General features: G+C 34.1%; 1 protein-coding gene across 1 annotated transcript; it reads right to left on the bottom strand.

The window, feature by feature from the left end:
• LOC109231869 (beta-amyrin 11-oxidase-like) lies at positions 9,645 to 13,349 on the bottom strand. Its single transcript, XM_019397489.1, has 5 exons — positions 12,887 to 13,349; positions 10,967 to 11,212; positions 10,249 to 10,338; positions 10,007 to 10,085; positions 9,645 to 9,742 (listed from the first exon to the last, which is right to left on the bottom strand). The coding sequence occupies exons 1-5, from the start codon at positions 13,343 to 13,345 to the stop codon at positions 9,720 to 9,722; spliced, it is 897 nt and encodes a 298-aa protein (XP_019253034.1). The 5' UTR covers positions 13,346 to 13,349; the 3' UTR covers positions 9,645 to 9,719.

Genomic DNA, 15,449 nt, shown 5'->3' with positions numbered 1-15,449 from the left:
CTTGGATTGCCTCATTCTTCCCTAATTCTATGTCAAAACGTACTAGTACAATGCCATTTTTCAGCATCACTATTTTATTAATGCCATGCTTTGCCCATTGTCTTTATATGTATCCATTCAAAATTGTGAATGGAGGATGTGTCCGGTGACAAAACCAGGAATTTCATTTAGGGTGTTCACACTTGAAATAAGTAAAAAAATCCCCCATAAAGAGTGTTAAATATATGTTAAATACCATTTAAATCTAAAATTTTACCTATATATACAATGTAATATTTTTCAACGGCCACTCTTCGTGATATGTACCTTCGCCCTTGGATGTGCCCCCAGTACATAGCATACCACTACAGTTTTCCAGCATGTTATTTCAGTGCTTATGTCCTCTATGTCAATTTCACAAAACAGGTAACTCACCATGCTTTTCTGGTGCAACAATTCAAGTTTGAAACCTGCGTTGGAGACCTTGGTAATGTCGAAATTATCCCAAATTGAGCTCTTTGTTGTCATCTCAGCTGATGCATCCACTTTCTCTGCCATGTCATCCTTCGATTACTACTCGAACTTTGAGTTGAGGTTAATTTCTCAGCAATCTGAAAATCTACTGTTCCATTGCCTTGGTCTATGATCCCTTCAATTACAGCTTCATCCGATGTTTGTGTGTTGTCCTTTGTCCCCTTTGACTGAGATACTGTCTTCCTTTGGTGATTTCCTTCATATGATGCAGTTTCCTAGGCCATTATTGCCTTCTGAGAGGGAATTCACACACTCTTTTCTATGGATGGCGCAGGTTAAGCTTAGCATGCGCCGAGAGAGAAATATATCCGCCCGCGCAAAGTTGCAAAACAACTTTTAAATTAATTTTTTTCCCACCATATATTTATGGTAATTTCTTATTTTCTTTTGTGTTAGTGTAAAATGAAATAATATCTAAATTGAATGGAAAAAAAGTATAACTTGAATATTACATTTTCATGTAAAATCACATTTTATTCTTGTATATACTTCTACTCAATCATAAAAGTAAAAATTAAAAACCTCATCTCCTAATTAAATAGCGGAGAAACATTTTATATTAATTAATCCATTTTCATTTATTGCGTATTTGTCGAAATTGAATAATATTTTATTTAGTAGATATAAAATATAAAGTTTACTAAAAACGCACAAGGTAACGCATGTTATTCTATTTATAATATCAATAAAATGAGATCCCATGACACCCAAACCATAAGGGTTATTATGGGATGGATAAGATTCCTTTGTCTTTAACTAGAATTTTTAGGTTTAAACTAGGGGAATAGAATTTTTTCACTAAGCACTTAAGCAGCATATTCCCCTTTTATAAATCTTACGTGGCCTGAATCTGAAATAACCGGGGCTACTAATATGAATATTAAACATCAAATGGGAAACAACAAAAAAAGGTAGGCAGCCAATAAATGGGAGTGGCTCGTGGCATAGTGGATAAGCAATGTCTTAAACAAGGGAGAAATTCAAAAATAACCAGATTTATAAGTGGTCGTTCAAAAATAGCCCAGTTTCAAAAGTAATCGAAATTTAGTTACTTTTCATGTAAAGATAAATCTAAGCGAAAATATTATTCAAAATCCGGAAAGTACGCCAATATATGATGCTGGAGTTCCAGCATAAGTATACTTGAACTCCAGCATATAATATACTGGAGTTCCAGCAAAGTATAATGATCCAGTATAATATGCTGGAAGTTCATACACAAGTGCTCGAATCTCCAGTATATTATGCTGGAACTTTTCGTGTGTTGGAGTTCCAGCATAATATGCTGGAAGTTCATACTCAGGTGCACCAAACTCCAGTATATTATGCTGGACCGGTCTCTGTTGCAATAAAATAGTGGCTATTTTTCATTGACTTGATAAACGCTGGCTATTTTTGAATGACCAGTCCGAAAACTAACTAGACCGTGCTATTTTAACCTTAAATAACAAAGTCAATGGCCACCTTATCAGCGCAAATTGTTACACTTTATTCATTAATATTAAAAACGTGGTAGGTTAACTTAAAAACGAAATTTAAGTTTGTTCATGTATCCGTCATTCGATATAAAGTAAAGATGACTGTTAAAAAGATTAACTTTGAAATTTATCATAAGAGGTTTCGTCAAATTAAACGACTAAATAAATGGACTCATCATGTGTTAATTGTTAGGTCTCTGTGCAACTCATTTGGTCCGATCGACATGTTTTTTCTTCTAATAAATATTATATTAATAATAAACAGCTCATGATTTTATCTATTTAATTTGAGATGTCGGAAACACGAAACCTGTGGCAAATCTCCAAGCTTAGTGTGTAGCCGACAGTGGAAAGTTGATCTTTTTATATCATTTTTAGCTTAAAATATGACTTTCATTAGTAACCAAAATATATAATTAAAAAGATATAGGGAAATTTCCATTCTTTCTAGTAGTAGCTACTTAAGTCTTTAATTAGAGAAAAAAGATTAACCAAAAATAAATAAAATTGAAATGGACACACAGTCTAGAACATGACATATTGTGATGATGTCACCAAATGTGGCAATTAAGTTAACGAAAGATATTTTTATAATGCAGCACCAAATTCTTTTTTAATACTAGGTTTTTTGTGAAAGTCTTATAATTATTGGGTGCCTGGTCTTTTTCTTCATTTTTATTTTTGTCTCAAAACTTTTTGTCTTTTTCATCCTTGTTTAGATGTTTCAAATTTTGATTTTCATTGTATTACAACATGTGTTTTCTTTTTTTTCTTTTTCCCGAATTAACACGTGCGAAGCATTCCTTTTTACACATTTGTATTACGATCGGTTTAATCGCTCTAACTTTATTTAATTCAATTAGTTACTGTTCATAGTTCATTCATGTTAAATTAAATTACATATCTTTTAATCGCGTATAAATTCAATTGTTACTTATTTTAAGGGTAACATTCTTATTTTTATTTTTGTCCCATAACTTTTCGTCTTTTTTCATCCTTGTTTGGAATTTCAAATTTTGATTTTTATTGTGCGATTACAACATGTGTCTTTTTCTTTTCTTTTTCCCGAATTAGCACGTGCAAGGTGATGATAGGCTATAATTGCATATTTTAGTCGCTTATTACACTCGAATTTACTGCACTTTAATTGAGTTTGCGCTTTAATCGTTGGTGTTTTGCACTAATTGTGTGTTTTATGCCTTGTAGGTGTGATTCCGAGCTATATAGATGTTATGGAATGAATTAAAGTGATTTGAATCTTTGAAGTCTGAGTAAAAGCTCAAGGAATTAAGCCGGGATCGTGTTCGGCGGTCAAATTTGATAATTAAGTACGAACGAAGCCTTGGGTGCGATCTAAAGTGAGTTGTATTAAAAGCCAGCTAGCGTATCTCGGGAGAGTGCGTCTAGTAAATTATCGTAATTACTCGGGAGAGATTTACGGTAATAAGAGTGCTCATGATCGGTAGAGAATACTTAGGCGAAATTATAGAAGACATAGCAGGAAGGATTCCGACAATTGGGGAAATCATAACTCTAGACCTCCTTAATCTTTTCTCTAACCCTCGGTATCTTTAGTTGTTAATTTACTATTTTAATTTGTTAGTTAAGTAGTTAAACACAAGAATCTTAATATCTATAAGTTAGGAATTGTTCAAGCTTGTCTTCTCGGTGATAGTGAACAGCTGTAGCTAAACCTCAGTTCTCTGTGGGATTCGACTCCGGACTTGTAAACCGGATTATATTTGCAGCGACCGCATTGTCCTTTTTATAAGGCATAGTTGGGCGTGATCAAATTTTGGCGCCGTTGCCGGGGAACTAACGGTGTAGTTGTAGGTGTACATATTGCTAGGTTTCAAGTTTGAACTTTTATTTTATTATTTGATTTTTTTTATTTTTTTTAGTTTTATTTGTTTATTTGAGAAACATGACATCATGGAATTATGAGAATTTTGTTGTTGGTAATTCTACTTTTGATCCTCCTTATGCATATTGTGAAGGAAACCACCCAGGGCAAAATTATCAAAATATTCCTGAGAGCGAGTTTTGTGCACCAACTCAATCTTATGTGTGGAATGTGTGTGATATGTGTGGTGGTCAAGATGGTCACTTTCACGGTTGTGCTTATATTTCTTACTTTCCCCCAACCCCTTACTTTGATGGTTCTTCTTTTTCTGGTGAAGTTAATAGGAACAAAGAACCTAGGGAAGCTGACCTAAAGAAGCTCGAAGATATGTTAAAGTGCATTTTGGAACAACAGAGTAAATTACTACTGCGGATAGAAAGGCAGGAGGAAACTATTCACAACTTGAAAGTTCACATGAGTCAACTGGTTGAAGTTTTTAATGCTCAACAAGCCAATATTGTGAATAGTATCCAAGAAGAGCGTGAATTAGATACAGAAATTGATGAGCTAGAGGAGGAGGCTAGAGTAGAACACCAACAATCAATCACACTAGATTTTGAGGATGTCGATGTTGTAGAAGAGATACTAGAGTCAACCAAGGATATTGAGGATACATATTTAGTTGACTCTATTGTCATTAGTGTTGAGAATGTAGATAGTCCCAATGTTCATGTAGTTGAGCGCATTGGTCCTCACTCCAAGCATTTTTCCACATTGTGTTTAGATGATGATATGGAAATAGAGTCGTCCGAGCCATTTGAGGAGTCAAGGAATGAGGAACAAAGTGCTTACATTCTGGAATTCTTCTTGCCAGAAAGTCGGGATTACACACCTCATATAAAGGCCAAGAAGTGCAGAATACTACATTATTTTATTGGGCCAGTCAGATTCGTTCCACCACCCCAGGAGCATGATCATAGAGCAGAATCAAAACTTGGGGTCCGATTCATAAGTTCAAAGTGGAGGCAGAAAGTGATTCACGTCGTGCCGCGACGTTAAATCAAGCGCTTGTTGGGAGGCAACCCAGCTTTATTGCTTTCTTTTATTTATTTTTTTTTTTTTTTAATTGTATTATTTTTGTAGTGTCAATTTTTTTTTTTTCTAGGAGCATGGAAAGCAAAGGTATTGGAAGGATGCATCAGCAAACCAAATGGTTGGAACTAAGTGTGAGGTACCCACACGAAGGACCAAGCTTGGGAGAAGTCTGAGTACCCCATGAACTGCTAGTGCTTCGGCCTTTGGCCTACCAGGGAGTTTCTTTTACCCTCTTGTATGTATGGGTGTGCATTGGGGACAATGCACAATTTTAAGTGTGGGGTGAGGAGATTGTCTGGGTGATTTTTCATGCTACTTTAGCTGTGTTTTTTTTTTTAAAAGATTGGACTTTTCCTGATGACGGATCTTCTAGACAGTTTTCTTGAGGGAAGTAAGTCTAAAGAAAATACCAAAAAGATTTTTTGTTTTGTTAGGTAGTGTAGCAATTACCCCTTGGTTTTTCTTTAAACCACGGTTCTTTTCCAAGGGTTTTATTTGAACCGGGTGTAGTTAGTTTTTTTTTTGGGAATAGGAGCCATTGTGTTTTGTTTTGAAATGAAGCAATATCTCTTGACTTTGTTATGCCTTGAGAATAGTGAGTACTTTGGCTGTGACGCTTAGGCTCAGTTTTTGACTCTTGTATAAGTACCTTAAATTGTATGATTTTAAATTTGCTTAACTGCTCTGACTAGGGTGTCTTGATGAATCCAATCCTGAGTGAGTTATGTGCCATGTGTGTGTAAGGTTTTGTGATATTCTGTGCATTGCATTTGATGCCTAGAACTTGCCCCGTGTGTTTGCAAAGCGAAATAGTAGTTTTATTCAGTCTAGGAAGTGATATAGGCATTTCTTTGTTGAGCCAGATATGTATATTTTACCCGCCTAATTATTATGTATCGTAGTTAACCCCTTCGAGCCTGTAATCCTGTTTCTTTGGCAACCACATTACAAGCCTTACCCATTTGTTCGAATTAACCATCTATTTGAACCATTGAAACCTCTCATGAGCACTTGAATTGTTTATGAACTTTATAAAAGTTAAAGTGTGGGGTGGTTGGTTTGGCTTTTGAGTGGAACTAATGAAATAAGGAGAAAGGTGCACTGTTTTGAAAAAGGAAGAGCCACTTGAATTGAAAAAAAAATATAGTTGGATTGTTGAAAAAAAAATCTTGATAAGTGGTGGCTCTTGACGTAAGTGTGCTTAAAGAAGTATGGGGTAATATAAATTGATGTGAAGGTGGAGTTTTGGTTTGACATAAGTATGGGGTTTAAATGTTAAAATGTATGTATTAAAGTGCTTAGGGAGGTGTAGTCACTCTTATATCTAAATGTATCCTACCCGTCCCGTAGCCTACATTACAACCAAATAAATTCCTAATTGATCCAAGATTGAATGAGCTCGATTAGTGGAGTAGTACACTACGGGCAAGCTTATGGTGCATCTTTTGTGGCATATGAATGTTATTTCTGAGAGTGAGTGAATTCTTTCTATCTTGAGTTCCTAAGTGTTCTTAAATTTTATTGTGTGGAACTACTCTCTTTTGTTGTGTGAGGGCACTTGATTCATGAAGGAAAGGTAATGTCAGTCACCTCTATATTAGAGTAAGTGGGTGAGTTGTGAATAACGTGTGGTACTTGTGAGTCAAATCTTGAGGTGAAGATGTTACGCTTTTGCGCTTAGTCTATTTTAAATACTCTTGGTGTGATGAGTTAGGAGAATTGTTTAAAAAGGTCGTGTCTATAAAAAAAAAAAGTGTAGTTTGATTGCTCGAGGACGAGCAATGATTTAAGTGTGGGGTGTTGATGATAGGCTATAATTGCATATTTTAGTCGCTTATTACACTCGAATTTACTGCACTTTAATTGAGTTTGCGCTTTAATCGTTGGTGTTTTGCACTAATTGTGTGTTTTATGCCTTGTAGGTGTGATTCCGAGCTATATAGATGTTATGGAATGAATTAAAGTGATTTGAAGCTTTGAAGTCTGAGTAAAAGCTCAAGGAATTAAGCCGGGATCGTGTTCGGCGGTCAAATTTGATAATTAAGTACGAACGAAGCCTTGGGTGCAATCTAAAGTGAGTTGTATTAAAAGCCAGCTAGCGTATCTCGGGAGAGTGCGTCTAGTAAATTATCGTAATTACTCGGGAGAGATTTACGGTAATAAGAGTGCTCATGATCGGTAGAGAATACTTAGGCGAAATTATAGAAGACATAGCAGGAAGGATTCCGACAATTGGGGAAATCATAACTCTAGACCTCCTTAATCTTTTCTCTAACCCTCGGTATCTTTAGTTGTTAATTTACTATTTTAATTTGTTAGTTAAGTAGTTAAACACAAGAATCTTAATATCTATAAGTTAGGAATTGTTCAAGCTTGTCTTCTCGGTGATAGTGAACAGCTGTAGCTAAACCTCAGTTCTCTGTGGGATTCGACTCCGGACTTGTAAACCGGATTATATTTGCAGCGACCGCATTGTCCTTTTTTTAAGGCATAGTTGGGCGTGATCACAAGGCATTCCTTTTTAAACATTTATATTTTTTTAAACTCTAGGCATCTTCATTAAGCGTATTAACAATATTGAAAACATCGAACAGTTATAGGAGTACCTAATATATACAGAGAGAGAAAGACACAATTCACCGAGTTTAAACTTAGTGAATTGAGGGAAGACAAAGGTAAAAACATGGAAGGTGAGCCTTTAAATGATGCATCACTTACTGAATTTGGATCAACACTTTTTCGAAAACCTAGACTACAACTTAATTATTGATAAAATGAATTAAAGATACAATTAACCTATACATGCTCACCATTATCAATATTACATATACATAGACAACAGTGAAAAGGGCAATGCAAATATATTGTAAACCTGGAAAATGCTTAAGTTTAGGGATGGCAATGGGGCGGGTAGATGCGGGGCGGGACGGGTTTTGTTTGATGCGGGGCGGGGCGGGGCGGGGCGGGTTTATTCTTATGCGGGTGCCGGGCGGGACGGGTTAAAATAATTTTTAAAATTTTTAAAGCGGGATGGGGCGGGTTGCGGGTTTAATGCGGGGAATCTATTTACATTCGGGAACCGTAGACAAAATGCAGTTGAATGGAAACTGAACTTGAATACTCATATTAACTAGTAGTATATCCAAATGGAACAAACATCTGATGTTTTTTTTTCTTATAGTTTATTTTGTTTTTTTTTCTGACGAAAATTTCTTGAATTTTGCTGTTAAATCTTGTGAACCGTTTCTTCCAGTTTTGAAATCAATGTCACTTGTTATTTATGCTAATTAATGCCTCTTTTAGATTACCTTGGTAAATAACCTCTAACTCATCCTTTCTGGGCAAATCGCTTGCGAGACAGTTCTGAAAAAAAATTGGAGAAAAAAGAAAAGAAATTAAGTGGGGCGGGGCAGGGCGGGTCCAAGTGGGGCGGGGCGGGTTGAAAATTGAAAAAATAGCTATGCGGGGCGGGTTGAAATTTTTGTGGATCTTGCCAAACCCGCCTCGCCCCCGCCCCATTGCCATCCCTACTTAAGTTGTCTTTCATATGATGTTTGGGAGCTTCTTCAATCTCACAAGACAATTTTTAAGACGTTTAATCTTGCTCTCTGGATTAAGCTGCTCTAGCAAACATCATATATACACATCAGTATTAATTACTCCCTCCGATTCATAATAAATGAATTTTTAACCTTTTTTATTTTGGTCCAGTCTAAGTGTCTTTTTTACATAATCAATAATGAATTAACTATAGTTTTTCAAATTTGCCCATTTACATATCCCAATGTGTGAAGTTAACAGTATGCAAAATTTAATTAAGGGTAATTTAGTCAAAATACTTATTTGTTTTCTAGGAGTTTGTATTTCATTAAGAGGTGTGTCAAAGACAAAAAATTGATTTACTGTGGATCGGAGGGAGTATTAATTTTCTTCTTCTTAATTATTTTATGGAATATAGAGTACAGTTAGGCCTCTCTATAACAACATCCTTATATAACAACACTTCACTATAAAAGCTAAGTTTTTCCAGAACCAAATTTCATGTTTTGTTGTAATACATGTTTTCTATATACAGTAATTTGCTATAACATCCAAAAATATCTGAAACAAATGACGTTGTTATAAAGAGATTTGACCGTATATAATTACTGAAATTGAGATGCTCATTGAAGGGCTAATTAATATATACCTGTAGCAAAGAAGAAAGTAATGAAGAATAACCTGAAACTTCAAGTCTGGCTAAATTTGCGCGTGGGCACATTTTGGGGCCTCTTCCAACAACAACAACAACAACAACAACTACCAGTAAAATCCTACACAGTAGGGTTTGGGGAGGATAATGTGTACGCAGACCTTACACCTACCCCGATAGGGCAGAGAGACTGTTTCCGATAGACCCTCGGCTCAGAAAAAAGAAGAAGGGAGGAGACAATTCATTAGTAACTCCAGTAGAAACCGTAATAGTAACAGAAGCATAACAACCAAAAGATAAATGACATGCAATAACAGTAACCAGTAACTAAGGCCCGGGGTTAAGATAAACAGCAAGGATAATGTAAATTCAACATAAACTGCAAATGGAATAAAATAGGCTGGCTTGGTTTCAAGTTCCTGTACAAATTAAATTTTCATTATAACTAATTATTTGGATATTATTATCTAAGTAAAGAAAATTTATTTTTGAACACAAATTTATATATTCTTAAATCCCATCTTGAAGGATTGAATTCCTTAGGTTTCACATAAGTATCAGGATCCATATGAATACTTCTTGACAATACCAAAAACCTTCATCCCTTGGGTATGGCGTACCCTGCATAATAAATGAAGTTGAAGTGGGATTATAATCAGGGGTGGAGCTGGAGTGCGGGAAGCAGGTTCGGCCGAACCCAGTAGCTTTGGTTCGAACTCTGTATTTGTCTTTAAAATTTTGTTGAATATGTATAAATTATTACTAATTTAGAACCCCTGCAGTAACTTCAAACGATTAGAATCCCGAACCCATAAAACTTGAAATCCTGGATTCGCCTCTCATTATAATAAGTAGAAATAATTAAGTCCAAGGCAGAGTACGAACCATTTATGTTAACAGTAGTTTTTGCATCTCGAAGGAGCAATGATGATACGCTAGCACAACGCAGTGTTTCATTAATCACCTGTACCAATTAATTAATTACACTTAATAAGAATATATCCATATGTTAGTCCAAAAGAGTTTGATCTTGCACTAATTAATTGAAATTTAGAATAAATATTCTACATATTGAATTGTGTTCTCCTAATATACAAATAAGTTAGCAAGAATTAGCGAGATCTTACCTTCGTAAGATACTTCTTTTTTCTAATCTCTTCTATATTAAGGCCTGCATTTGAAGATGGTCTTTTCTTAATTATATCCTCTTGTTCCTCCTGAAAAGAGAAAGAAAAAAAAAATTATGAACAAGACATTGGCGTGAAAGTGGATTTTCAACTATCAATCACTGTAGATTACTTTGTTCGCACACCTGACAAGCTATGCACATCAAGTAATTAAGAAATTAAGAAGAAAAACAGATAAACAATAACAAGTCAAGTGTAATCCCAAAAAGTAGGGTTTAGGAGGTAGAGTGTAGGCAGACCTTACCCCTATCCTGTGAACAGTGACGAAGCTAAGAATTTTTCAGGAGCATTCAAATTTGAAAGAAGTGAAAAAAAGAATTTCCGATAAAGGGTGTTCAATATGTGTTATATACCTCTAAAACATAATATTCTACCTATATACGTACACAGTACAATTTTTTGACATAGGATGATCAACTGACTACCCTTATGACCATGTAGCTTTACCACTGCTTATGAGAGTAGAGAAGTTATTTCCGGTAGACCTCCGACTCAAAATAAAAGTAAATGAATCAGACACAACATGTAATAACATAAAAAAGATAAGGTGGTAGGAAGACAGGATAATAGAATAATCGAAACGAAAGCATCATCTAACAATTAAGAAGAACGTCATACAAAATATCAATTAAACTAGAAGTAGTGAGTGTGTACGTACTTTTGCTTTATGCAAGAAGTCAGGATGTTTTTCCAAATACATAATTGCTTTTGCCGCAACCTCAGCAGTAAATTCATAACCAGCAAATGTAACCGAAACTAGCGTGGTAATTATATTCTCATCATCTTGACTACTGTCTAGCATCGTATCCAGTATGCTGGACTTTAGCATTGCTTTATTTTTTGCAATCATGGCTTTTCTTTCCTCTATTATCTGATAAAATATCTTAACTATTGCTCCTCGAGCCTAAAATGATAAAGAAAAATCAATTATATATTCAAAAAAAAAAATACAAGTTAAACAAACGAATTTTGCATTCCGTTTTTTGTTTAAATCCACAATTAGGATGATTAAACCCTCTCAAAATACAGTTTTTGTGAATTCAATAATTTCAGATATCCAGGAAAAAAAACACTCATATTTTTTGGATTGATAGTTATACAATCATCCAAAGAATAGTACTCCCTCCGGTCCACAATAGGTGATTTTTTGGCTGTTTTCATACACATTAAGAAATGCACCTTTTAATATTAATTAGCAATGAAATTAACAATATTAACATTTACTATGACCACGCTTGGATTGACTTATTTTAAGTATTTTTTAGCCAAAATAGCTTTTAAGTCATTTTGTAGTGTTTGGATAAAGTTAAAAAGTGCTTCTAAGCACTTGTTTTTAAGCTAAAATGACAAAAATAAGCCAAAAGCTAGAATTACTAACTTGTGGCTTTTGGCTTAAAAGTCACTTACAACTAGGGGTGTCAATGGATATTTAAAAACCGACTAAACCAACCGAACCGTACCGTACCGATCGATTTTTAGGTTTCTTTTAATAAAACCGTAGGTTTTTATATAAATTTATAACCGTACCGATAGTTAAGGTAGGTTTTTTATTTTATGAAAATAAATCGAAAAAATACCAAACCGTACCGAATAAATTTACAATGTAAAAAATATATTTATATGTTAAGTTTAAAAATAATAAAGCATTAAAGTTTTTCTTGTACCTTGGAATTATGAAATAGTTACAAGCCAACAAGTAATTAAAACTCAAAATCTAATACTCAAGCTTATTGTACTACTTCTATTGAAACTAAATTATTTCCAGCATATTCACTAGCAAGACACAAGGTATTATAGCGATTAGGAGTAGCAACCTACAATGTACTGAATATATTTCCTTTCGTATGAATTAGATTTATCTTTTTGAAATGCTTAATCTTCTATGGACTTTATTCTTGAATCCCAACTTGGCTAATATCTTTCCACTCGTGTGATTTATATTTTTTTGTATTTGCTTAGTATCGTTCACGCTATAGAATATTTGATGGATCTATACTCTATCCATCTTTCATAATTTCTTAATTCATCACCTTTTAAACTATAAATATCTAGAGGGTTTTGCTAAGTCATATAAAAGTACATATGTTATTGCATTCTACTTCTACTAGTGACTTTTACATGACATAAAAATTACTGAAAATTTACCGAACTGTACCGATACCGAAGAGAAATCGACATGATTGGGACGGTTTCGAAAAGTTTAATTCTGGTTATACATAATAGAATAACCGAAAAAATGGTATGATACAAAATTTATAAAATAACCGGCCGAACCGAACCATTGACACCCTACTTACAACAAGCCCATCCAGACGGGCTCTATATCTTCACAAATACACTCCTAACACATACTCCAACACTATTTACTCCAAGGACAATGTAGGAAAAAATAATTAATTCATTCTTGAAATCTGAAAAAAATAAACCACAAGAAAAATGCACAAAAATCATTTATTGTGGACCAAAGTAAGTAGTGAACTATAGATAAGTAAGTCTCCTTAAAATGAGAGATTTATGATTTTGAAAATAAGACATGCATGTTACCTGCAGTATATAAATATATATATATCTTACATACCTTGTTTGCTCTATTGTAATCAAATCCGGGGATATTAATAGGGATGCTGAGAAAACCACGAATAAGGAAAGTATTCTCCTTAAAAACAACGTCAAGTAAATCTTGAGCAACCTCATCACCTACAAGAATTCTCATTAGTACCTCAAATGTAGTTTTTTTCATCTCAGTGAGAAACTCAATGGGTTTTTCCATTGAAGCCCATTTCTCAAATGAATTTTTCACAGTTTCGTTTATAATATCCAATTGGAAAGACAATGCTCCGCCATGACTCTGTATAGGATTACTTCTCATTCGACGCCTTTTCTCTTCTTGATTTGATGGAGGTTCTTGTCCCAGTACATTTAAGCTTGTTTTAGGCATATGTCTGTCAAAATTTTCATCATCTAACAAGATTTTCCTACATATTTCTGGTTTTGTGACGATAATGCTTGGCTTTTCTAATATTAATCCCTTGTACATTCCTCCTCGCCCGTACCTTAATTTGTTTAAGGAATGTTTTTATTAGTAATGGAAATTCCAAAAAAGAAAAAAAAAAAAAAAGAGAACAAGAATACTCAAGGTCCGTTTGGCCATGAAATTTTTTTCACCGTTTTTCTAAAAAAAATTTACTTTTTTTAGAAATTAGTGTTTGGCCATAAAATCTTCACTTTTCACTTGAAAAATTCCAAAAGCTGTTTTTCAAAATTTTCACTTCAGATCACTCGCAAAAATTCAAAAATAACCCAAAAGTGTATTCATGTCCAAATACAACTCTAATTTTCAAATATCATTTTCACTTTTAAAAAAATTCACTTTTTTTCGAAATTTTACAATTCTTATGTCCAAACGCCCACTTATTGAATAGCAAATATATAAGAGGCCATTTGGCCATACAAAATTTTAACTCATTTTCAAAAAAAAAAAACATTTTTTCGAAATTTTCAATTTTCACTTGAACATGAATTTTTTCGAATTTTTCGAAAATTTGAAAAACCTCGAAAGGCTATTTTTCAAAATTTCCACTTCAGATCACTCAAAAAAGTTCAAAAACAACCTAAAATTATATTCATGTCCAAACACAACTAATTTTCAAATACCATTTTCACTTTGAATTTTTTTTGAAACTTTAGAATTCTTATGCCCAAACGCTCACTTATTGAATAGCAAATATATACTTACCTAGTAACGAAGTAAGAAATAAATGAGTCCGGATCGCGACCTTTAAAACATTTGCAGAAAATAGGCATGTTCCCAAAGAATGGCCAGCCCATGTCACCTGGAGGAAAGTTATATTCCTTTGAACTAAATTTGATTGTATAAAACCACATATTTGTTCTTTTTAGCATGCTATAAACGGTTGAAATTCCCACTGCCAAAGCTGTGTACAAGAACACTAAGTCGTACTCCATCTTTTTTTAACTTTCTAGTGATCGATTAAACAAATTAGAAACCTTTGTGTGAAGCTGAATTGTGTGAGTTGGTTTATATAAACTTCAGATGATGAGTCTTGTAGTAGAGCAAATTAAAGTGTTACTTAAGTGCATGGGCACTTAGATTCAGGCACACAAGATGCCAAATGTGCCTCTTTTTTCCAGTATTCGGCTTCGACACGTACTTGTGCATGCACCAGTTTTTCTGATGAAAACAATGAATGATGATTTAATAGAACAAAGCCGAATTCACTCCGGACACTGAGATATTTTTAACTTGTTTTTATAATGAACTCGTGCTTCTGTCAATTTGTAAAGAGTGTAACTAAAGCCGGTTGGGTTTTATGTATTTAATTATATTAAACGGAAAAAGGTCAAAAGTATCCCTATCGTTTGTTAAATGGTTTATAAATACCCTCCGTCCATCTATCCATTCAAAAGAATACACTCCGTCCATCTATCCGTTCAAAAAAACACACGAAGTTGATTCTATTAACAAAAATACCCCCGCGACTAACGGCAGAACTGATGGAGTGTGTTTGTTTGAACGGATAGATGGATGGAGGGTATTTATAAACCATTGAGCAAACGATAGGGATTATTGACCAAGAATCAAATATGGGTCTTATTTTTACCCATTTACCTGGTCCGACCCTATTTATTTGACCCGCCTAATTATTTTCTTTCTTTTTCTTTGCTTTTTTTTTTCCCTCTCTTTTTCCTTATCACCCAGCACACCCACTCTCATCTCACAAAGAATTCTTAGCGTTTCTTTGTTGAAACACATCTTTCTTTGTGTTTGAAAATATGGCTTTGGCTTTCACTTCATCTGCACTTCATGGCTCTTTGTCCTCTTCTTCTTCTTATGAACATCCCAAAGGTAACCCTTTATTTATTTTTTTACCTTTTAAAGATTCAATCTTTATCCTAGAATATGATAATTTCAAGCTTTTTAGCACCTTGGTTTGAATTTTCTTGTGTGCTTGTATCAGTTATATGTAGTTGTTTTTTCTCTGTTATTTCGTGGCTCTTTTGTCTTCTTATGAATAATCCAAAGATTTCCATTACTTGTCCCTTTCAAAGTTTCAATATTTCTCCTAGATTTGATTGATAAATTTGGACTCAATTTTTTTGTTTCAGATTTTTGGTTTGTT

Source organism: Nicotiana attenuata, chromosome 8 (genome assembly GCF_001879085.1).
Source record: "Nicotiana attenuata strain UT chromosome 8, NIATTr2, whole genome shotgun sequence".
Lineage (NCBI taxonomy): Eukaryota > Viridiplantae > Streptophyta > Magnoliopsida > Solanales > Solanaceae > Nicotiana > Nicotiana attenuata.
Note: the sequence above shows the minus strand (reverse complement) of the source record. Positions and strands in the feature narration are given on the sequence as shown.

Bases quoted from the DNA above. Each gene is read 5' to 3' on its own strand.
- LOC109231869 (XM_019397489.1), bottom strand. From the start codon at position 13,345: ATGTACAAGGGATTAATATTAGAAAAGCCAAGCATTATCGTCACAAAA. The intron at 11,213-12,886 runs GTATGTAAGATA...TTATCATTTTAG, and splicing joins ATTACAATAGAGCAAACAAG to GCTCGAGGAGCAATAGTTAA. The intron at 9,743-10,006 runs GTTCGTACTCTG...TTTATTATGCAG, and splicing joins AACTACTGTTAACATAAATG to GGTACGCCATACCCAAGGGA.